Genomic DNA, 25,507 nt, shown 5'->3' on the forward strand with positions numbered 1-25,507 from the left:
CCATTAGAAACTCCCAAGATTTCCTAGCACAAAGGTCAAAAATCTAATTATCATTGAGATCTGAAAGACCATCTGTTCTGAAAGAAGAGATCACAAAAATGTGTACCTCAATGATTCTGGGAACCATTACTAATTTTTTTCCCAATTCATCCCTCCTTCCTTCATGCGATCATTTAATGTATTCAATCCCAAGGTCTGGTACCACAAAGTTGTCCTCTTCTTATTTGCAAACCTCCTAAAAAGCCCCAAATCATCACATCAGCACAAACAATCCACTATCATGAGGCATCTAAAACCGATCAAATTCTCCTGTTCAGCCAAGGCTCCTTAAATTCCCAAAAATGTAGGAATTAATTGCCAGATAAAATGGGTCAAGCAAATGCCGAAAACTTTGGCAAATGTGGAAAGTGAGGACAGAGAATACTACCTTACTTTTAATACCTCATCTTTTTTGTTTGCAAGGTGGATGTGGTACATGGATAGGAAAGGTTTAAAGGGATATGGCCCAAAAGCAGACAAACGGGACTAGCTCAGATAGATTTTAATGCCAGTACAGATGAATTGGGCTGAAGGGCCTGTTTCGTGTTGTGCGAGTCTATGATAGCATATTGTAATAAACAATACCTAGCATTTTTAGATTTTGAAAAATACATGAAAAACCACAAAATGGACAGTTTTTCTGGATATTTTTTTCACATAGAAAAAAATAAATATAAAATAAATTTGCCCAATGCCATATTATCATGTCCAACTGCTTTTTCATCACATTTACCCAACTCCAAGAGCAATGCTTCACTAGGGAAATTGTGTTAACAGCGAATTACCACTGTTTTACCAATGTATTCAGGAGCATATTGCAAAGCAAGCATTGGATACACATAAAGGAGAATTGCTTCACAACACCAAAAAATCTGCTCAAGATCATTCACACTTAGTCACCCAGTAGGGACAGGTTTATTAACAATGCATATTAACCTTCTCTCTTGGTTGACTGTGTATTTAAGGAATTAGATGGGGCAACTTTAAGTGCTATTTAGGTTAATTAGCTCCAGGCAACTTTGGGAAGTAAAATGAGGCCATTTCAACTTTGTTGAAAAAAATGTCATCCAGATTTTTCTCGATAAGATTGATTTGTAACTGTAAATTTGGCTATTTGGCTCACTATACAATAAAGATTTCACATCTCGTGGTCATAGCAGAGGAAGCCATTGTTACTTGTTGACTACATGCACTAGAAATTCCAATGAAAACACCTTATCCTTTTGGTGATTTCAAGAATGATAGGATTTTGCGGCTGTGGCTATGTAATAATGGATAAATCATAAACCCTAAAGACAGAAAGTTTACACTGTACAGTTCAAATATCATTTAGATTCTTGAACAGTTCACTTTAGCCTCGTGATCTGAAGCAGTGAAGTCTTGGAAATCAAAAAAAGCAATTGTCCAACCTTTAGAAATAAGATGAATTCTTCATATTTGATTTTCAATCTTTACACTTGATAAAGTTAAATATTAATCAATTACTCAGCAGGATTGCAAAATTTCTCGAGGGAACACAATTACAGTTGAATACCTAAGTGATATTCACCTTTTTTGTACTAAATGACACTTTCCTTACCATTTCTTAGTGGAGGGTAGAAGGCATTCTGTCACATATGACTGACTTGAAATATTAAATGCTTGTACATGACCGAATATCAAAACTGATTCCACTTGGAGTGCACATAATAATTTTCAAATCAACTAACTGGTCACACTTCACAAGCTAAATGCCAAAAAATAATGAGACAGATGACCACTTTAGACATGGCTCATTTCCATTTGCAATGGATAATTTATGTGGTTAATAAGCTGTAAATTGGTATGAAAATAAAATGATCAGTAACCGATGCTGATACATTTATAATATTGGATAAATGAATAAAATCGGGAATTTCAATTGCATTTAAATACAAAAATCATTGTGCACTTTTCAGGAGGTACAAGTCTTTAAAGTTCACAATGAGAAGTTCAATTAAAATTGATTCATTACTGAAATAAGGAAATTATTTCAACTCCTATGTGTTTTCACAATGACACTGTAACTGACACTTAAGCAATTTCTGCTTACCTCAAGGCTAAATAGGTGGTGGAAATGTGGAATGAAAAAACTATTCAGATCAGAGTCAAAGCAAGACAATAGTGCCACACATGCCACATCCCCGGTGACAATCATGCTCAGCAGCACTCCAAAGGAACACAGACCAGATTAACTCAGGACTGACCAGCCTTGCTTGCTGTTGGAAGCAGCCATCTTTTACTAACAAAGTGTTGTACTGGGACTGCTGTACGGTCGGTCTCAGGATCACAAACTTATACAGCACAGAATTGGACCCTTCAGCCCATCATGTCCATTCCAACCTTTTTGTCCATCAACTAATCCTATCTTCAGTCTGAAGAAGGGTCTTGACCCGAAATGTCACTCGTTCCTACTCTCCAGAGATGCTGCCTGTCCCGCTGAGTTACTGTGTCTATCTTTGGTTTAAACCAGCATCTGCAGTTCCTTCCTACACAACTAATCCTATCTGCCCACTTCAGATCCGTATCCTTCTGTCCTAGTTATTTGAGTGCCTGTCTAAATGTTTCCTAAACATAGTAATCGTGTCTGATTTCACCATCTGCTCTGTCAACAGGCTCCAGATATTAACCATTCTCCGCATTAAAAAGCATTCCTCTCATTTCCCCTTTAAAACGTGGTCTAGCCTTAAACCTATACCTACATTTTTTATAGCCCTACCAAGAGAAATGGATTCTGATCATCTATTCTTCCTATTCTCGAGGGAACACAATTACAGTTGCAAAGAGGTCCTTCTGCAGTTGGACAGGGCCCTAGTGAGACCGCACCTTGAGTACTGTGTGCAGTTTTGGTCTCCAAATTTGAGGAAGGATATTCTTGCTATTGAGGGCGTGCAGCGTAGGTTTACTAGGTTAATTCCCGGAATGGCGGGACTGTCATATGTTGAAAGACTGGAGCGACTAGGCTTGTATACACTGGAATTTAGAAGGATGAGAGGGGGATCTTATCGAAACGTATAAGATTATTAAGGGGTTGGACACGTTAGAGGCAGGAAACATGTTCCCAATGTTGGGGGAGTCCAGAACCAGGGGCCACAGTTTAAGAATAAGGGGCAGGCCATTTAGAACGGAGATGAGGAAAAACGTTTTCAGTCAGAGAGTTGTGAATCTGTGGAATTCTCTGCCTCAGAAGGCAGTGGAGGCCAATTCTCTGAATGCATTCAAGAGAGAGCTAGATAGAGCTCTTAAGGATAGCGGAGTCAGGGGGTATGGGGAGAAGGCATGAACGGGGTACTGATTGAGAATGATCAGCCATGATCACATTGAATGGCGGTGCTGGCTCAAAGGGCTGAATGGCCTCCTCCTGCATCTATTGTCTATTCCTTTCATAATTTTTATGAACCTCTATCAGGTCACTGTTCCACCACCAGAACAACAAGAAAACAAGCCCACCCTACCCAATCTTTCCTCATAACAAAAGTTCTAAAACTAAACTCAAACTAAACTAAATCCAGGCAGTATTCTGCTGAATCTACTCAGTATTCTATCCAACATCGGAATTAAAGAAACATCATTAGCTATCCTCCAGTTTGCTAGCCCTGGCATGTGGCTAATGAAGATGCTAAAATCTCTGTCAGGGCTCCAAGTATCTTCTCCCCTCAACCCTTATGCGCTCCATGGCATCCAACACCTTCCCCTTCTTATAGAGTCATAGAGTGGAAACAGGCCCTTCGGACCAACTTGCCCATACCGGCAAACATGTCCCAGCTACACTAGTCCCAGCGTTTAGTCCATATCCCTCCAAACCTGTCCTATCCATGTATCTGTCTAACTGTTTCTTAAATGTTGGGATAGTCCCTGCCTCAACTACCTCCTCTGGCAGCTTGTTCCATAATATTCTAGCTTATGCTTAATATTGACATACTCCTGACTATCAATTTACCCCTCCCTGAACTTGCTATTTTTCTTCTCCTTGATGAATACAGATAAGAATAATAATAATAATAATAATATAATATATTCCTTTATTTGTCCCACACCGGGGAAATTTACAGTGTTACAGCAGCAAAGTGGATAGCAAGAGACATTCATCTATCTATATATTTTTTTTATACTACTAAAACTCAGATCTTGTATATATATATATATATATATATATATATATATATACATATATATATATATATATCATATCATATCATATCATATATATACAGCCGGAAACAGGCCTTTTCGGCCCACCAAGTCCGTGCCGCCCAGCAATCCCCGCACATTAACACTATCCTACACCCACTAGGGACAATTTTTACCTTTACCCAGCCAATTACCCTACAAACCTGTACGTCTTTGGAGTGTGGGAGGAAACCGAAGATCTCGGAGAAAACCCACGCAGGTCACGGGGAGAATGTACAAACTCCTTACAGTGCAGCACCCATAGTCAGGATCGAACCTGAGTCTCCGGCGCTGCATTCGCTGTAAAGCAGCAACTCTACCGCTGCGCTACCGTGCCGCCCATATCTATTTACTGTACATCAATTTCATATATACCACACAAACTTTACATTATTTCCCTAAAAAATAATTTCTCAGCACTACATACGTATGTCAAATCAAAAGGATGGCAATATTTCCCATTTGTTTTATTAATGTTTTGGAATCTCATGGCCATATGATCAAAATATTGCAGGAAACCACACCAGTCGGCACATTACAAGGTTAAAAAAAACCCCTATAAAGTTAGCAGTATGGTCACACTACTCAAATGAGCAGAAGCATGTGGGTAAGCTGGTGCGGCTGAACAAATGCTAATGATAAGGATGGCGGAGTAGCACAGAGTGATACTTGCGTGAGCGACTGTAGGGGAGAGCATAAAGCATCATACAATCACTCAACCACAACCCCTCACTCTCAATCCAGCCTGCCAGAACAGACTTCATTTTCTCCAACCCCCCACACGGTGTTGAAAGGCAGGTTATAAGATTGTTGGATTTAATGTTTTGATAGAAATATCTTTATTCATTGCTTCACAATTCTTTTCAGTACTGTGAAATTGAGAATTGATTTTTCTTCAGATATGCAAAAGATTAATTTTGCATCACTTTAGAAATTTGAAGGGCACAAATCAGTCTTCCACACCAACATAATTTCTGTTATTGACACACAGGGTGGTGTCGGATATGCCACAAAAACGTGGACTAAGTTTATCCCCATATCTGTGTCAATTTTATTTTTCATCTTAACTTAAAATTGTTCTTCCCCCAGCTTCACTACATCAACTTCACTCACTATCTCCTGAAGCCACTGCTGAGTCTGAAGCACAGCAGATCTCAAGATCCCTCAAAACCCTTATCTATTAAGAACCCCAATGAAGACCTCTATTTCAAAAGGGGCTCATCTACTCCTTCAACACATCATCTGTATATATATATATATATATATATCCGTATGTATCTATGTATCCGTATGTATCTATGTATTTCTGTGATTTTGCCAAAACGGTAAACCATAGCGCCACAATTTTTGCGCCACCTTAATCACCACTCTCGCGGCCACCAAGTTTTATTTAAATCGGTCTTATATTTTTTAAGTTAGAGACATTTTAAAGTTCAAAAATCTCATTTCTAAACACCTTTTTCCAAGGGCTGCTGTGCGTATGACGTCACCATAGCGCACGCACGGACTCTCTCTTCACTCGCATAAACAAGATGGATGCCGTTAGCGGAGCCGCCGGCCCGCAATCAGGGGCTCCCCTCTCCTCTCTCCCCTCGCTTCTCTCTCCCCTCTCCTCTCTCCCCTCGCTTCTCTTTCCCCTCTCCTCTCTCCCCCACAACCGCCGCAAGTAATCCCAGCTCGGTTAGGCCACAGCCGCCGCCGCGCTGCCCGTCTCCAGTAGTCCGCCACTCCGAGAGAGTAAGAGTGGGGGGGACGGGGAGGGTGGGAGGAGGAGTGAGTCGGGGTGGGAGGAAGAGTGGGACTGGGGAGGGGGACAGCGGGGATGGGGGGGAGGGGGATTGGTGGTGGGGGGAAGAGAGAGTGGGGGAAAGGGGGGTGGTGGGGAAAGGGGGGGTGGGGGAGAGTAAGAGTGGGGCTGGGGGAGGAGAGAATGGGGGGGTGTTACTGTTAACTGGTCTGTTGACTGGTCTGCTGGGAGTAGCGCTGGTTGTGCTATTCATTTGAATGGTTGTGCTATGAAGAACTATTCATTTAGGACCTTGCTCATCCCCTGGTTCCACACATAGATTAGCCCTTTGATCCTACCAGGTGATCTCGCCCTACTCCCAATCCGTGTCACCTGGCCATCCTGCCCTCAACCTTTAACCCACTAATGCTGAACCTTGGTTCTAACCACCAATTTTCAATGAAAAGAATATACTGCACCAGTTCAGTGGCATCCATTTGGATCCACTAAAGTTTGGGGTATTATATGTTTTTAAAGTGTTCAACTATAGTTTGGGAATTGAGATACCAACGCACTATTTCCAGCATTTGCAGATTTTAAAAAAATCTTTTAAAATTTTGAATCTTTAACTAATAGTAAACTGATCCGGAATAAAGGTTAACTGAATTTTTTCACATTTGGATTAAAAACAATTACGTATTACTCATTAACAAAACGATACATGGGACTCACCTTGTGGTAAACATTTTAACTTGTTGCTCGTTGCAGAGAGTTCTTTCAAGTTTGGAAGCGTGCAAAGCTGCCGAGGTAAATCTTTAAGCTGGTTCTGATCCGCAGCCAAATACTCAAGAGAAACACATAAATGCAGACTTTCTGGCAACGCAGTCAAGCAGTTGGCTGAGACATCGAGGATCCGCAGTTTCCTGAGATCTCCAATTTCTGTTTAGGAGAAAAATAACAATCTTAACTACGACAACAAAAAAAACACCACACAAAGTGCAAGTCAAGTTATATCTCAGAGAACATGGATAGGTAACGTTTCAGGTTGCGACCCTTCTTCAGACTAATTGTATGGAGGTGGGGATGGGGGGGGTGAAGGCAGAAAGCTGGAAGAGAAGAGGGGTGATACAAGCAAGGGGGTCCAGCAGGGGGTTTGTGATGTTTTTCAGCTGGGCCAGCACGTCTTTCAAAGGTCTTCATGACTACAGAGGTAAGTGTGACAGGCCTGTTGTCATTAAGACCAGTGATCCTTGTCTTTTTGGGTACAGGGACAATAGTGGAGAACTTGAAGCAGGCAGGGACAGTGCAGGTTTGCAGGGAATGTAACCAAGTTCCCATTCAATAAATAATATACTTGGCAAATAATGACACCATTTTCTTTCACTTGCATGGGCAGATGAAACATTACAGTTCAGGGAATATGAAAAATGTAACACAGTGAAAAAGGGAAAAAACAGATTAATTACGATGATTGTCTGTGTGTGCGAGAAACAAAGGCACCAAAACTACATTCAGGCCCCATTTCCTTTGCCATCAGATGAACCACTGCCGAAAGGATGTTATTCTATTCACTGAATGATCTGCAAGCAAAAGAAGTGGAAGTCTGTTTATGATTGTCAGGAAGTCTGATTGTGTAGAAGAACTCCAGATAAATGCACCATATGAAACTCAAGTGGATAACAAGGTCAGTTTGCATCACAGCAATCTGCCTCTGTATATTTTGCAACTACGATGAAACACTCCATGCTGTATCACCAGACAATTGAACATCTTTCCAAATTTTAAAATCTATTTCAGGATAGGACAATCTTCCTGGACCCCAAAAACATAAATGTAAAAGTAACCACGTTTAAAATTAAGTACGGCATTACATGCATCATTAGTTTATGGGCCATTCTCATATTAACTCTAACATTTTAAAATCAATCTTTTTTTGTTCGAAGAAATAATAACCTATCCACAGCAAAGCACTAACTTTAGGAAAGGACAATGGCTAAAGATGTAATTGTCATGTTGGCTTTGACTTCAGTTTGGAAACAATACAAAAAGTATAACTAGCTTGTAAGCATTTATGTGCAAAAGGCCAACGGTAAATACTTTACAAGAAAATAGGCAGATATAAATTTTATTAAATGAGCTGTAGGCCGTCACCAGGCATTGTGAAATGGAATGTGCAGCATGCATGCCTGAATTATACTCAGATTATAGACAAAGTGGCGGCACGGTGGCGCAGAGGTAGAGTTGCTGCCTTACAGCGAATGCAGCGCCGGAGACTCAGGTTCGATCCTGACTACGGGCACCATCTGTACGGAGTTTGTACGTTCTCCCCGAGACCTGCGTGGGTTTTCTCCGAGATCTTCGGTTTCCTCCCACACTCCAAAGACTCCACACTCCAATTGGCTGGGCAAATGTAAAAATTGTCCCTAGTGGGTGTAGGATAGTGTTAGTGTGCGGGGATCGCTGGGCGGTGCGGACCCGGTGGGCCGAAGGGCCTGTTTCTGCGCTGTATCTCTAAATCTAAATCTAAATCTAAAAAACATAATTGAACATAGAAAAGTATAGCACAGGAACAGGCCCTTCAACCCACAATATCTGTGCCGAACTTGATGCCAAGATATAATTTCATCTGTCTACAGATGATCGATGTCTCTCTATTCCCTGCATATTCACATCCATATCTAAAAGCCTCCTGCCGTATCTCCTCCACTGCTCTCCCTGGCAAACGCTACTAGGCACCCATCTGACTCTGTTTTAAAAAAAACACCCTGCACATCTCCTTTAAACTTTGCCCTTCTCACCTCAAAGATAGGACCTCCAGTCTTTGATGCTTCCATCCCGATAAAAAGGTTTCTGACTGTCTGCGTGATCTATGCCTCTCATAATTTGATATACTTCTATCGGTTCTGCATCAACCTCCAGCATTCCGGAGAAAACAGCAATGCATCAATAACGCCCAATTGCACATACAAACTCTGCTTTCTACACAGCTAAAGAGAGCATGGTTAATTATTGGCACTTCTTATTTTAAAGGATTCGTTCAGGCACTTTCAAAATGACACTGCACTTTGGTTGTGTTATGCTCTGCAACTATTGTGAAAGTGCAGAGTATAACACAATCAAAGTGTGTGATATTCTACACTACCAAAGTGTGTTATAATGGTAATTACTGCACTTGACGATACAACACATCCATAATTCAACAGTCCAGCAGTGGAAACACAAATGTTACTTCCTCAGCATGGTCTTGGGGCTAGTTCATCCTTTGATGGCTGATTTCCACTCCAATGGTTAACCATGTTATAAAACTAAATAATTCCTGCAATGATGCTAAGCTGGCAAAGTGAAATTATCTTCAAATGTTTTCATACCAATGGCAAGCACTCATCCCAATCATCAAAAACATGGCCGGATATCTCTCTCCTTGATGCTTGTGGAACAGTGCTGGAAGCATCAACTTCTCTCTCAACCCACTCTACTAGGTCGTGTTGCTAATGCAAGTGATTCCAGATGCTTCATTTTATAAACATGAATTCAAAACAATACAGGAGTTTCCATTGCAGTGTGCAACGAGTAGAACCAGTGTAGGAAGGTACTGCAGAAGCCGATTTGCACCAAGGATAAACACAAAATGCTGGAGTAACTCAGCGGAGAAGGCAGCATCTCTGGATAGAGGAAATGGGTGACCTTTTAGAAAACATAGAAAAATAGGTGCAGCAGTAGGCCATCCCTTCGAGCCAGCACCGCCATTCAGTGCTTTGAAATAGGGGCATGAAAATTACCAGCATAAACTGCAAGGGTGCACAGAAATGGGTGGCCCAACCATTTTGGGAGAGGGAGGAGGGGTGGTAAAGGGATCTGCAGTAAATGGACAAACTGCAAGAGAGGATGCCAGGGGAAAAAAAGTTGTGCTAAATTAAAGGCAGGTGTCGAAGGATAACCAGGGGCTGAGCCAAGTTGTGGGCTTGGAAGATGAGAAAAGTTATATTTAGAAACAAGAGAAGTGTTAGCATTAACTGTTAACATTGGAGAGAACTAACCTTGTGAAAGGCAGCTACTCCAACCTTCTTACTCCACCCCCCCCCCCCCCACCTCCCCCTCCCCACAATCAGTCTGAAGAAGATCCCTGACCCAAAACGTCACCTATCCATGTTCTCCAACGATGCTGTCTGACCCGCTGAGTTACTCCAGCTTTTGTGCCTTTTTCACTAGCCTTGTGAAAGGGTGGTTATTCCGTCTCCTTAAATGAGGCCGAGACAGAATGATTATGGGAAGGGATGTGCTGCATAATTAGTATTTGGATCTGAGATATGAAACAAAAATGTAAGAATTGATAGGCAAATGACAAGCATTTTTTTCAAATAAACTCTGCAGCACTCTTAAAGAAGAAAATGTACCAACTCTTAACTTCTGGCTTTGACCAGTGTTGTCATAGGAACTTCTAACAAAATGAAAACAAAATGAAAAAACTCAGTCGTACTTTCTCGTCTGGCTGCAATGCATTCAGTGTCTATAATACTGGCAAGAGTATGCAACAATTTATTTTGGCTTATTGTTGTGGTATGTAGTGTTGCAGTATGTAGTAATCTAGTATGTTGCACATAAAGGTCATTAACTAAAAGCACAATAGGTTTTCTTAGAAATTAACAGTAATGTGGGAGACAGAGTAATTTTATTTCCAGACAAGTCCTGAAAACTTTAGGAAATTGGCTTTTGTATTCCAGCCAAAATTTAAAAAAATATGCATACCTTTCAAGCGTTTTACTGTTGTGGACACTGATATATTTTGGTTTCAGGAAATTTGCAGACTTAACTGTTGATCTATATCAGTAGATAGTAAAAATGAATGAAAACACTCCTTAAATTATACTCTTGCACACATTTTAAGCTGTCCCCAAGCTATATGCTCACCATTTGTGCGTGCGTGTGTGTGTGGTAGAGAGAGAGAGACGTTGTACTACTTGCCTAGGTGTGCAAAGCCATGTGTAAACAAATATACCTCCATATTACAGTTGAAAACCTGCCAGTATCAACATCAAATGTGATTATTCATCCAAGTAATCATCTCTCATCAGATTCCTGCATTTTCTCCAAAAAAATTCACTGTTCTTTATTCTCAAGAGCAAGCACTTTCCATAGCATATAACAAGAAATAACAAAGTGTGATATATTTTAATTTATATAAACACATGATAGACTTGTGCAAGAATTGTGCAAGAAAAACTTGCAGTTGTGTAGCACAGCAACATACAATGCTTGTTCTGGTCAGAGAGTGAACACTGTTCCTCTAAGTCCCACTAACTTTATGCAGCCCCAAAGGTCCAATCTTGGCCAAGCTGCCACTACCACCCACGAAACAGAGTAGTCCACAACCCGTAACTGGGCATCAGACACCAAAGCCCCACCCTTGGATCAACCACATGGCATTTTGACAGTTCACTCTGTCAAAAGCCTCTAAACCAATGCTTATAATAGAAACAGAGAAACATAGAAAATAGGTGCAGGGGGAGGCCATTTGGCCCTTTGAGTCAGCACCGCCATGCATTGTGATCATGGCTGATCATCCACCAACAGTAACCCTTGCCTGCCTTCTCCCCATATCCCTTGATTCCGCTAGCCCCTAGAGCTCTATCTAACTCTCTTTTAAATTCATCCAGTGAATTGGCCTCTACTTAAGAATAAGGGGTAGACCATTTAGAACTGAGATGAGGAAAAACTTTTTCAGTCAGAGAGTTGTGAATCTGTGGAATTCTCTGCCTCAGAAGGCAGTGGAGGCCAATTCTCTGAATGCATTCAAGAGAGAGCTGGATAGAGCTCTTAAGGATAGCGGAGTCAGGGGGTATGGGGAGAAGGCAGGAACGGGGTACTAATTGAGAATGATCAGCCATGATCACATTGAATGGCGGTGCTGGCTCGAAGGGCCGAATGGCCTCCTCCTGCACCTATTGTCTATTGTCTACTGCCTTCTGTGGCATAGAATTCCACAAATTCATAATGATGATTGGACACTCAGAACCTTTTGCCCAAGCTGGAAATATCAAAAGGTAACAGGCATAGCTTTAAGATATGAAGAGGAAAGTTTAAAGGTGGGGTGCAGAGCAAGTTGTTTTTTTAACATAGTGAGTGGTGGGTGCCTGGAATGTGCGACCGGAGGTGGATGTAGAGGCGGATACAACTGTGGTATTTAAGAGGCTTTCAGAAAGGCACATGGATATGAGGGAATAGAGGGATATCCATCATTGAGAATGATCAGCCATGATCACATTGAATGGCGGTGCTGGCTCGAAGGGCCGAATGGCCTCCTCCTGCACCTATTGTCTACTGTCAGGCACAGGGGATTATTTTAACCTGGCGGCATGTTGGGCATGGACACTGTGGACCGAAGGGCCTGAACCTGTGTTGGATTCTTCTGTGTTCTATTAGTGACTGCAAAACAACTGTTTTAAAGGATTCGCATAATTAAAATTTTAAAACTTTCTGATCTAATTAAAAATACATACCTTTTCAAACAAAGGTGGTGCTGCACATGTCAGCTATACCTAGTGTGAAACTGAAGGGTCGAAGGCAAGTTGCTTCAGCTCTGTATGTGTGTGTTACGTCCACTGGTGGATCAGGAGATCTGCACCGAGTTTTCTGCTCAAACCTTTCTGCTGCACTGCAATGTGCAGGAGCAAGTGTCACGACTAAGCTGACAGATGCACTGCAATTAGTGGGCCCGTCAGCTGAAGAGCAATGTGACCCAGCCTGTTGTAAGGCAAAATCTAAATCATTTCTAAACTAAACTGTTAAACATTCTGTTTACAATTGCTCAGGCCAACAGCAAATGTTTAGAATATCCTTCACTAAAATTCCAAATAGCTACGCAATATTTCTGATGTGTAACATCGTAGATATCAATAATTACTGAGCCATGACAATCGAGTAAGGAACCTTTCAATTCTTATTCTGTGCTACATCTGCCATCTGGTGGCCTAAAGTTGCATTTTTTATAGAAGTGGCCACTTAATCAGCAAGATTGTCTAAATTTGCTTTCTTTGGAAAATTTACCTTCCTGTTTGATTCATTAATTTATATAGTGCCTTCAACACAGCAAACTTCCCCAGGTATCTCACATAAACCTTTTTAAAGAAAAATAAATTAGAAAATGGCCAGTCATTCGAATAGCTACGGTTAATTTAGTTTAGAGATAGAGAGCGGAATCGGGGCCTTCCTTCGGCCCACCGAGTCCGCGCCGACCAACGATCCCCACACATTAACACTATCCTAAACTCACTAGGGAAAATTTACATTTACAGGTATACTAAGCCAATTAACCTACAAACCTGTACGTCTTTGAAGTGTGGGAGGTAACTGGAGCTTCCAGGAGAAAACCCACGCGGGTCAAGTACAAACTCCATACAGGATCATAGTCCATACAGTCCATCCGTGCAAACTCCGTACTGCACCCATAGTCAGGATCAGACCTGGGTCCCTGGCACTGTAAGGCAGCAACTCTACCACCACAGTGCTGCCCTAAGTTCTAACAAATTCTTCTCCAATCTGGAGCAAGATGCAAGAAAAGTCTGTGGGTATTTTTCAAGATTATGGCATCAGGATGGCCTGAGTTTGGAACCAAAGGAACCACGTGCCAAGAAGATCAGAGGGTACAAGTAACAGAGTAGGAAATGGTTGCAAACGTAAGTCGGAGTCAAATAATGAAACTTTTAACACATGTATAGCATAGTTTTAAAATCAAAGGATAGCTGATGGAGTTGCTTGTCCAAGGGTACACAGACAACATATCTTTCACGGTTGGAACTTAGTACTACTTCCTCACCTGATGGAAGAAATCTCAATTGGTTGTTTGTGAGCCGCAGATGTCTCAAAGATTTCAGCTGACCAATCTCTGGACAAACGATTGCCAACGCGTTATTACTAAGATCCAATGATTGAAGTTTAACCAACGTGCCAATTGCTATTATGGAGGAAAAAGAGTACAAGTTTACATTACCATCACAACAATGTTTGATGCTTTGTAATTCAAAACAAAAATATATTCTGTATATATGTGATATGGCTCGTGCAATAGATTCACATTCATTTCACTACTGCCATTGGATAGAAGATATAGGAGCCTGAAAACTGTAACGTGCAGGTTCAGTAACTACTTCTTCCCTACAGCCATCGGGCTATTAAACACCACAACCTCCAAATGAGCTCTGAACTATGTAGACTTGGGGTGTATTGGTTTTGTCTTTTTGCACTATTATTGTGTGTGTGCATGAGCGTGTGTGTGTATAATTATATATATATATATATGTATAAGCACACACTGAATTTTTTTCTCGTTTATTATATTGTTTATAGTGTACTATGTTTACACATTTTGTTGCGCTGCTGCAAGTAAGAATTTAATTGTTCTATATGAGACGTATGGCAATAAAACACTCTTGACTCACAGTGCCAGAGACAAAATAAGTATCGTCAATCGTGACTTCGAAGATGGTACTATTTCATGGGTGTCTCTTCAGGTTACCTCAGAAAAAAAACCTATTTTATTTGACAATGAAAGTTAACTAAAAAATAAACCACAGCTTCATAGAACTGATCCATTACTCGTTTTAAAAAGTGCATGCATTGAGTTGCTTCTTGTCCTGTGGACCTCAATTCGGGCGGTCACGGTGGCACAGCGGTCGAGTTCTGCCTTACAGAGAATGCAGTGCCGGAGATCCGGGTTCGATCCCGACTACGGGTGCTTTATGTAGCCAATTCTCTGAATGCATTCAAGGAAATTAGAAAAGCAAAAAAAAGATATGAGGTTGCTTTGGCAAGTAATGTAAAAGTAAACCCCAAGGGGTTCTACAGATATGTCAATAGCAAAAGGATAGCGAGGGATAAAATTGGTCCATTAGAGAGTCAGAGTGGACAGCTATGTGCTGAGCCGGAAGAAATGGGGGAGATATTAAACAATTTATTTTCTTCGGTATTCACCGAGGAGAAGGATATTGAATTATGTGAGGTAAGCGAAACAAGTAGAGTAGTGATGGAAATTATGAGGATTAAAGAAGAGGAGGTACGGACACTTTTGAAAAATATAAAAGTGGATAAGTCTCCAGGTCCTGATAGGATATTCCCTAGGACATTGAGGGAAGTTAGTGCAGAAATAGCAGGGGCTATGACGGAAATATTTCAAACGTCATTAGAAACGGGGATGGTGCCGGAAGATTGGCGCATTGCGCATGTTGTGCCTTTGTTTAAAAAAGGTTCTAAAAGTAAACCTAGCAATTATAGACCTGTTAGTTTGACGTCTGTGGTGGGAAAATTAATGGAAAAGATACTTAGGGACAATATATATAATTATATGGATAAACAAGGCCTGATTAGAAACAGTCAACATGGATTTGTGCCTGGAAGGTCATGTTTGACTAATCTTCTTGAATTTTTTGAAGAGGTTACCAGGGAAATTGATACGGGCAAGGCTGTGGATGTTGTCTATATGGACTTCAGTAAGGCATTTGACAAGGTTCCACATGGTAGGTTGATTAAGAAGGTTAAATCGTTGGGTATTAATAGTGAGGTTGCAAGATGGATTCAACAATGGCTGAATGGGAGATACCAGAGGGTAATGGTTGACAACTGTATGTCAGGTTGGAGGCCAGTGTCTAGTGGAGTACCCCAAGGATCTGTGTTGGGTCCACTGTTGTTTGTCATTTACATTAATGATCTGGATGATGGTGTGGCAAATTGGATTAGTAAATATGCAGATGATACTAAGATAGGTGGTGTAGTTAATAATGAAGTAGAGTTTCAAAGTCTACAGAGAGACTTGGGCCTTTTGGAAGGGTGGGCTGAAAGATGGCAGATGGAGTTTAATGCTGATAAGTGTGAGGTGCTGCATTTTGGTAGGACAAATCAAAATAGGACGTACAGGGTAAATGGTAGGGAATTGAGGAATGTAGTGGAACAGAAGGATCTGGGAATAACTGTGCATTGTTCCCTGAAGGTGGAATCTCATGTGGATAGGGTGGTGAAGAAGGCGTTTGGTATGCTTGCCTTTATAAATCAGAGCATCGAATATAGAAGTTGGGATGTAATGCTAAAATTGTACAGGGCATTGGTGAGGCCGAATCTGGAGTATGGTGTGCAATTCTGGTCGCCAAATTATAGGAAGGATGTCGACAAAATGGAGAGGGTACAGAGGAGATTTACTAGAATGTTGCCTGGGTTTCAGCACTTAAGCTACAGAGAGAGGTTGAACAGGTTGGGTCTTTATTCTTTGGAACGTAGAAGGTTGAGGGGGGACTTGATAGAGGTTTTTTAAATTTTAAGAGGGACGGACAGAGTTGACGTGGGTAGGTTTTTCCCCTTGAGAGTGGGGAAGATTCCAACAAGGGGACATAACTTTAGAATTGAGGTACAAAAGTTTAGGGGTAACATGAGGGGTAATTTCTTTACTCAGAGATTGGTGGCTGTATGGAATGGGCTTCCGGTGGAAGTGGTGGAGGCAGGCTCGATTTTATTATTTAAGAGTAAATTGGATAGGTATATGGATGAGAGGGGATTGGAGGGTTATGGTCTGAGAGCAGGTAGATGAGACTAGGTCAGAGAGAGTGGTCGGCGTGGACTGGTAGGGCCGAACGGGCCTGTTTCCGTGCTGTAGTTGTTATATGGTTATATGGTTATAAGAGAGAGCTAGGAAGAGCTCTTAAGGATAGCGGAGTCAGGGGGTATGGGGAGAAGGCAGGAACGGGGTACTGATTGAGAATGATCAGCCATGATCACATTGAATGGCGGTGCTGGCTCGAAGGGCCGAATGGCCTACTCCTGCACCTATTGTCTATTATCTATTGTATGGAGTTTGTACGTTCTCCCCGTGACCTGCGTGGGTTTTCTCTGCGAGATCTTCGGTTTCCTCCCACACTCCAAAGATGTAGAGGTATGTAGGTTAATTGGCTTGGTAAATGTAAAAATTATCCCTAGTGGGTGTAGGATGGTGTTAATGTGCGGGGATCGCTGGTCGGTGCGGACCCGGTGAGCCGAAAGGGCCTGTTTCCGCGCTGTATCTCTAAGCTAAGCTCAATTCAAACAAGTTTCGAGATTGCCCTTCACAACATCTCAGTGGTTTAACCATGAATCTCTTTTAAACATGGAGCTGATAGTTTTTTTTAAATATAATTTGCAATCTGTTCCAGAAAGACAATAATCTCAATCACAATTAAAAACCCACCTGAACATTACAATTAGGAGCAACATCCTAAGGGTCACCACTAACAAGAAGCATAATGGAATTAGCCGCATAAACACAGAGACCACAAGAGCAGGCCCATAACTGGGGATGCTGTTACTTCCCCAAATGCTTCCCTCCACTACATGGCATGCAGGAAGTGCAATTGAATGCTCCTCCCCATTTACTTGGGTAAGAGGAGCTCCAAATAAAATACTCAAGAAATTCAGCAACATTCAAGAAAAAACTATGCAATTACTCTGGCACACACATATCTGGGCAGGCTAGGACTTTATTCATTGCAGCGCAGGAGGCTGAGGAGAGGTCTGATAGAGGTGTATAAAATCATGAGGGGAATAGATAGAGTGAATGCACAGAGTCTTTTACCCAGGTTTAAGGAATTACGAACAAGAAGGCATAGGTTTAAGGTGAGAGGAGAAAGATTTAATAGGGCGGCACGGTAGCGCAGCGGTAGAGTTGCTGCTTTACAGCGAATGCAGCGCCGGAGACTCAGGTTCGATCCTGACTACGGGTGCTGCACTGTAAGGAGTTTGTACGTTCTCCCTGTGACCTGCGTGGGTTTACTCCGAGATCTTCGGTTTCCTCCCACACTCCAAAGACGTACAGGTATGTAGGTTAATTGGCTGGGTAAATGTAAAAATTGTCCCTAGTGGGTGTAGGATAGTGTTAATGTACGGGGATCACTGGGCGGCACGGACTTGGAGGGCCGAAAAGGCCTGTTTCCGGCTGTATGTATATGATGATATGATAACCTGAGGGGCAACTTTTTCAGAGAGGGTGGTGGGTATATGGAATGATCTGCTGGAGGAGGTAGATGAGGCAGGTGCTATAAGGTTTGGAGGGATATGGGTCAGACACAGGCAGATTGGACTAGCTGATATAGGGCATCTTGGTCGGCATGGATGAGTTGAGGCAAATGGCCCGTTTCTGTGCTGTATGACTCTATGACTCTATGACTCTTGTAACTACTTGCTCGCTCCACCACAGTGTGTACCTTGGACCCTGCAATGACCAGCACCAGATTGATTAGTAGGACTAGATGTTACAATCCCTAAGGTTTGCACTACAATTGACTGGTGTTGTTCTTGGGGGTGACCACTAGGTGATGTTGCTACCATTCAGACACATCTTCAGTTGTGTACCTCAACGTCACTGGGTGTTTCGGCCTTTTATCACAAGACACCCACAGTCGAGGCAGGCCCACCACAGGGTGATCAGCCCTGGGTGTGTGTCTTATGGTTAGCCTCTAGATGGTTAATTCTAGATGCATTGCAGCAACTCGCCATGGCTTCTCTAGCATTACTTCTCTGGCCAAACCTACCATCTTTACTAACCTTCGGTATAAACCAGCATCTGCAGTTCCTTCCTACACGCCACCATCTTAACCACCCTGGCAGAAAAGAGCAACAAGCACCCAGGGCAAAGACTTCCTCGAGCTTACTTGCAATGGCGAAGACGCACAAATGAATGCTAAAAAGAAAAATTCCTTCCACTAAAGAGGAAGCAAAAAGTCAAACTAATCCTCATTCACCTGAAGGAACCCAGATTGATTTATTCCCCGCAGCAACCATTTTTGCCCTCTTTTTAAAAAAATGGTAAAGACGACAATTTGATCTTCTAACATAAGCATTAATTGAATTGAAAATATATTGCTATCCCTTCTTGATGCTGGATCTATTTCTTTAAACTCTATTTCCAACAGCACTCCAGAAGTGCATTCACCGTAAGGTCTGCAGCAATTCAAAGCCAATCAATACTGGCTTGGCAAATAAAGCAGCAATATGATAGCGTTTAATTACTGAAACATCAAATATTTTCCGTACAAATTATGCTCACCTCCTGGAATGACTTCTATGTTATTGGAATGCAAGTAACTAGAAAAGGAAATGAGTTGCATCTTAGCTCAAAGAATGTTCATTTATTCCGATTATTTATATAACGCATGCATCCTGCTGAAGCTTCTATGTGATACATTATCTAACTATTATTATCCATTTGTACTGCTCACACTTCATTCACTGTCATTGAATATAATAAAGGTTTTGTTGGATTACAAAATTCAGTTAAGAAACAAAAGCGAAGTGCATCAAATTAATTGTTTAGCGTAAGGAATCTCATTCTAATTGCAATTTTGTTCCAGATTTCATAATGTGGAATGACGTTCAAAATAAATCTGCCCACAATATGCTCCAAACGGAGTAATTAATGTAATTGATGTAATTTTCTTGCCCAAATGATTTCCCCCTCCTGACATATTCAGATACACCATCCATTCTGAAAAGATATCGCGACAAAATCCTCAAATTACAACATTACACTCAATGCAAAACAAATCTTAATGGAACTATTATTCAGCTTTAAAATTATATCGATGTCTAAAACGGTGTTAATTGTAAGCAAATTATATTTTAAATCAAGAAGTTTAAAAGTGTATAAGAAAATAACTGCAGATGCTGGTACAAATCGATTTATTCACAAAATGCTGGAGTAACTCAGCAGATCAGGCAGCATCTCGGGAGAGAAGGAATGGGTGACGTTTCGGGTCGAGACCCTTCTTCAGACTTCACCCATTCCTTCTCTCCCGAGATGCTGCCTGACCTGCTGAGTTACTCCAGCATTTTGTGAATAAAGTTTAAAAGTGTAGCGTGCATTCTTAATGGTGCCAAATAAATTATGCTGAAACAATGTGAAAATCATGTGAACAAAATAGTAAGTGAACTAAGAACTGATACTTACAGTTCAATAAGGTTTGGAAGTTTCTGTCCAAGGTTTTCTGGCTAAAAATAATAAAATTCTGCACTTATTTTTTTTTTCATGCTTTCTGTTTATAGGTGACTTTTAGGGAATGTAAAATTAAATATACTAAAATCATTCTCATATTTGTCTTACATGGCATGACAACAGATTACACAACACTACAAGGCAATTTGCTTGTTGCTGGCTAAAAGGTTTCTGCAACAATGTGCTCCCTGATGTTGCCTGGTATAAATAAAATTACCGTTATGCAACTATTTCATCTGTCAAAGAGACCAAAATGCTGAAGTCCAAATACAAATTTCTGCCAACTCCTCCCCGAAGGTTGAGGTATAGAGTTAACAGCTCTCACCAAACTGAATGGCAATCTGCATGTACATATCCAAAGAAAGGACAAGTAGTTTAGTTTAGAGATAAAGGATGGAAACAGGCCCTTCGGCCCACAGCGCCAACCAACGATCATCCATACACTAGTTCCACCCTACACATTCGGGGCGATTTACAGAGGCCAATTAACTTACAAACCTGCACGTCTTTGGAATGTTGGAGGAACCCGGAGCACCCGGAGAAAACCCACGGTGGGCCCAGCGAGAACGTGCAAACTCCACACACACAGCGCCCGAGGCCAGGATCAAAGTTGAGTGAAAAAGCCAGGATGAAAACATGGGAAAACAAGAACGAGTGTGAACGGGTGCTCAATGATCAGCGTAGACTCAGTGGGCTCAAGAGCTTGTTTCCATGCTGTATCTCTAAACTAAACGAAGTCTAAGAAAGCTGATATCACAAAAAGCTATTGAATCTCGCTAAATAATAACCTTTTCAAACAAGCTGGTGAAGTCATAAACAAAAAGCAGCCAAGCAAAATAATTGTTAAATATACCAGGGTCGTTAATGAATTCATCTTCATGTAGAGATGTTTTAAGTGATGTGAGCCACCATCTTTCAATAATTCGTGAGGGAATTTGCGAAGGTTCTTGTAATTTAGGTACAGACTCCTGTGCTTCTCCATCTTGGCTACTGAGATTGTTTTCCAAAGGTCCATATTCATGATGGAGTTGTTTTAAACAGAGGTCACTACATCATACATCCATGGTTTCTTTAGAAAAAGAAATTCAGCCTTAGGTTATTCAAAGAAAACCTTTTGCAATTCTCCAACATTAACCAAACACAATAATGGAAAAAAGTTGTTTAGTTACAATAAATAGTTACAATTGTTTATTGTAACTAAACAATACTCTAATAGATGGAGTTGGCAAAACATTAAAAACCTTTTTAAAACTGTGGAGGGAAATTGACTGACAACACCTCAGATCAGGACCCTGAGGAACGATGGGCAAGTTGGTTGGCATGGATGAGTTGGGCCGAAGGGCCTGCTTCCATCCTGTATAATTCCGTGACAAGATTCTATCAATTGCACTAGTGGAAAGCTTTACAAAATGTTCCTACCTTATGACTACCCTAGCACCAGTGAGCACAATTTCAAGGCTTTTCAAATCATTTCATATTTGGTTACTAATTAATTGAACTAATACTTAACAGTAAAACTGTAAAACGTGTCATATAATTGTAAGAACGCAAGAAATATCAGAGGTAGACTATTCAGTCCCTCTTGTCATGCAACTTAGAAACAGGCCCTTCAGTCCAACTTGTCCATGTTGACCATCTACCCTAGGATCATCTGCTCGTTAGGATGGTGCTGAGTTCTGAAGTGTCATTAAAACTGCAGTCTTCTACAGAAGTGGAGACTGTTACATTCCTGAATTGTGCCTTGCAGAAATTCATTATGGGAATTCAAAAACAAGCACCAAGACCTGGCTTGGCTGGCGGTGAGGGGAGCCCTCCCAGTCAGATCCTTCCTGCACCGCCGGAACCTCACTACCAGCGCATGCTGCCCTCGGGACGGCTGCTATGGAGAGGAGACGGTTGCCCACCTCTTCGCAGAGTGTGGATTTGCCAAGAGAGTCTGGAGAGGTTTGCAAGGGTCCCTGTCACAATTTATTCTGAGCAGCTCCGTCACAGAGGACTCTGTGATTTACAGACTGTTCCCAGGGACGCATTCAGAGACTGACATCGAGTGCTGCTGGAAGGTCATCAACTCGGTGAAAGACGCTCATTGGTCTGCCCGAGCTTTGTTGACTTCCCAGCGGAGCGAGCTGTCCGTCGGGGAATGTTGCCGACTGGCCCGCTGCAGACTGCAGGAGTACATGCTGAGGGATGAACTGAAGCTCAGTGCAGCCAACACCAAAGCTCTGTGGGGGAGGACCAGTCTAGGGTCCTTCCGCTGCTGGACATGGGGAGCAGAGTGTGGTGGAGACGGCCCTCCAAATAAGGGGATTCCACGCCAGTGAGCCACATGAGTGGCAAGGGTGGGGGTAATTTTGTGTAATTGGTGTATTGAATATCTGTATTGAATGGATGTATAGCCTCCGAGAATGTCAGATGGAGTTTTGGAAGGAACATGTTTTGTATATATTTATTTCTTGAATAAATTGGGCGGCACGGTAGCGCAGCGGTAGAGTTGCTGCTTTACAGCGAATGCAGCGCCGGAGACTCAGGTTCGATCCTGACTACGGGTGCTGCACTGTAAGGAGTTTGTACGTTCTCCCCGTGACCTGCGTGGGTTTTCTCCGAGATCTTCGGTTTCCTCCCACACTCCAAAGACGTACAGGTATGTAGGTTAATTGGCTGGGTAAATGTAAAAAAAATAAAAAAATGTCCCTAGTGGGTGTAGGATAGTGTTAATGTACGGGGATCACTGGGCGGCACGGACTGGGAGGGCCGAAAAGGCCTGTTTCCGGCTGTATATATATGATATGATATGATATGATATGATAAAGTATTTTTTGCTAATAAAATAGACAAAGTCCAATGTCCTCAATGGGGTAGAGGTGAACCGGGCAGTACCCTGGCTTATGGAAATAACTTTAAGGAGCCTGATAACAGAAGGGAAGATGCTATTCCTAAGTCTGGCTGTGTGTGCTTTCAAGCTCGTGTGCCTTTTGCCGAACAGGAGCAGGGAGAAGAACAAAACCCCACAGTGGGACATGTCTAATGCAACTTCTGTAGAATTCTACATATTTAGAAATAAATCCTGCTGCTATGTTAGCATTTCAAATTTCCATTCGGACAGAGCACATGTAGCCAGTGATGTACTTTTGGCGAGAGGCCAGAGATATTTAAGGTACTTAAAATAACATTTAGTTCTGTTTATTATTGTCATGGGTACTGTGAAAAGGTTTTGTTTGTGAGCTCACCAGAAAGGACTATACATGAATGCAGTCAAGCCATCCACAGTGCACAGATAAAGGATACAAGATGTAAAGCAATGATATAACATTGAGGTCCAAATGAAGATGGCGCAAAGGTCTCCAAAAAGGAGAATGTAAAAGACATTGTAACAGGTACGTGGATAGGAAAACTTTAGAGGGATATGGTGCAAATGCAAGTAAATGGGAGCAGCTCCGGTGGTCGGCTTGGACGAATTGAGCCAAGGCAGCTGCAATAATCTGCTTAGAGAATACGGTGCATTATTTGGAAAAGGGTCTCGAATAGAAACTTCACATCTCCACGTTCTCCAGAGATGCTGCCTGACCCACTGAGTTACTCCAGCATTTTGTGTCCATCTGCAGTTCCTTGCTTTGCACAAGGTGCACTGTCAAACAGACAAAAAAGATAGATACAAAATGCTGGAGTAACTCAGCGGGACAGGCGGCATCACTGGGGAGAAGAAATTGGTGACTTTTCGAGTGGGGACCCTTCTTCAGACTGAGAGTCAGGGGAGAGGGAGTCTAGAGATATGGAAGGGTAAGGTGTGAAAATGCCAGATCAAAGCAGACATAAGGAAATGTTGAATGATTCACTGAAGAATGGTCTCGACCCAAAACGCAACTCATTCTTTGCTACCCGTCTCGCTGAGTTACTCCAGCTTTTTTTCTTTCTATGGTTCATTGTTAGCTGAGGGTTTAGGTGACAAGGAGGCATACAATTAGTAAAATTAATGAGGACAGTGAACCTAGTGGGATAATCAGATGGCAGCGTTGGTGAGCACACAGCTAGCTTGGATAGAGTGGATGCGGAGAGGATGTTTCAACTTGTGGGAGAGTCTAGGACTAGACATCATAGCTCAGAATTAAAGGACGTTCCGTTAGGAAGGAGATGAGAAGGAATTTCTTTAGTCAGAGGGTGGTGAACAGACAACTGGCTGCACTGGTGGACACAGCTGGCTGCACTGGTGGACACACAGCTGGCTGTGTTGGTGAACACACAGCTGGCTGCACTGGTGAACAGGCCAACTGGCTGCACTGGTGAACAGGCAACTGGCTGCACTGGTGAACGCACAGCTGGCTGCGTTGGTGAACGCACATCTGGCTGCGTTGGTGAACGCACATCTGGCTGTGTTGGTGAACGCACAGCTGGCTGCGTTGGTGAACGCACAGCTGCTGTGTTGGTGAACGCACAGCTGGCTGCGTTGGTGAACGCATCTGGCTGCATTGGTGAACAAACTGGCTGCACTGGTGAACACACAGCTGGCTGCACTGGTGGACACACAGCTGGCTGCACTGGTGGACGCACAGCTGGCTGCACTGGTGGACGCACAGCTGGCTGCACTGGTGGACGCACAGCTGGCTGCACTGGTGGACGCACAGCTGGCTGCACTGGTGGAAGCACATCTGGCTGCACTGGTGGACGCACAGCTGGCTGCACTGGTGGACGCACAGCTGGCTGCACTGGTGGACGCACAGCTGGCTGCACTGGTGGACGCACAGCTGGCTGCACTGGTGGACGCACAGCTGGCTGCACTGGTGGACACACAGCTGGCTGCACTGGTGGACCCACAGCTGGCTGCACTGGTGGACGCACAGCTGGCTGCACTGGTGGACACACAGCTGGCTGCACTGGTGGACCCACAGCTGGCTGCACTGGTGGACACACAGCTGGCTGCACTGGTGGACACACAGCTGGCTGCACTGGTGGACACACAGCTGGCTGCACTGGTGGACCCACAGCTGGCTGCACTGGTGGACACACAGCTGGCTGCACTGGTGGACACACAGCTGGCTGCACTGGTGGACCCACAGCTGGCTGCAGTTGGGGTGTCTGGGATCTGAGGGGCTGCCAGACCTGCTCCAGCCTCAGGCCACAGTCATCACTGGGGACCGCGGCGCCCACCCACCCACCTCCCCATCGGCCGCGGCCTCTTCACCATCACACACATCACACAGATCACACACATCACACACAAACACGGCGCGGGAGACATCTTAAAACAACATTGGCCTCACCTCGCCGTGACACCGCCGCGCATCGCCCCAACGCCGTTCCTGATTCGTCCTCCGTCGTTAATGGTCCGCCGGGACGACGGCAGCTCGGCGCGCTCTGATTGGTCGGGTCCCGCGGGGCATTGTGGGAGTCGTAGTCCTATGCTAATGTCCCAGTGCCCAATGTACTCCCAGTCTGATGGAAGGGTCTCCACCGGAAACATCACCCATTCCTTCTCTCCAGAGATGCTGCCTGACCCACTGAGTTACTCCAGCTTTTTGTATCCTCTTCGGTATAAACCAGAGTTCTACAGTTCCTCC

At 42.9% G+C, this 25,507-nt stretch overlaps 1 protein-coding gene across 3 annotated transcripts in view; it reads right to left on the reverse strand.

Moving 5' to 3' along the window:
- lrrc28 (leucine rich repeat containing 28) overlaps window positions 1-25,271 on the reverse strand; it is a 90,844-nt gene extending 65,573 nt beyond the window's left edge. For 2 of the 3 annotated variants that reach the window (XR_013549256.1, XM_078427187.1), the window contains exons 1-6: window positions 25,211-25,271; window positions 20,809-21,024; window positions 19,911-19,951; window positions 19,011-19,048; window positions 13,767-13,904; window positions 6,686-6,892 (exon numbers count right to left, since the gene is read on the reverse strand). Coding sequence is in view for 2 of the 3 variants with exons in the window: in XM_078427187.1 (XP_078283313.1) it covers window positions 6,686-6,892; window positions 13,767-13,904; window positions 19,011-19,048; window positions 19,911-19,951; window positions 20,809-20,976 (592 nt within the window). In the remaining variant the exon portion in view is untranslated. Of the gene's footprint in view, window positions 1-6,685; window positions 6,893-13,766; window positions 13,905-19,010; window positions 19,049-19,910; window positions 19,952-20,808; window positions 21,025-25,159; window positions 25,183-25,210 lie in introns of those variants that run through there. The other variant, XM_078427188.1, reaches the window with a different exon arrangement.
- Between the last annotated feature and the right edge of the window lie 236 nt (window positions 25,272-25,507).

Source organism: Rhinoraja longicauda, chromosome 33 (assembly GCF_053455715.1).
Source record: "Rhinoraja longicauda isolate Sanriku21f chromosome 33, sRhiLon1.1, whole genome shotgun sequence".
Lineage (NCBI taxonomy): Eukaryota > Metazoa > Chordata > Chondrichthyes > Rajiformes > Arhynchobatidae > Rhinoraja > Rhinoraja longicauda.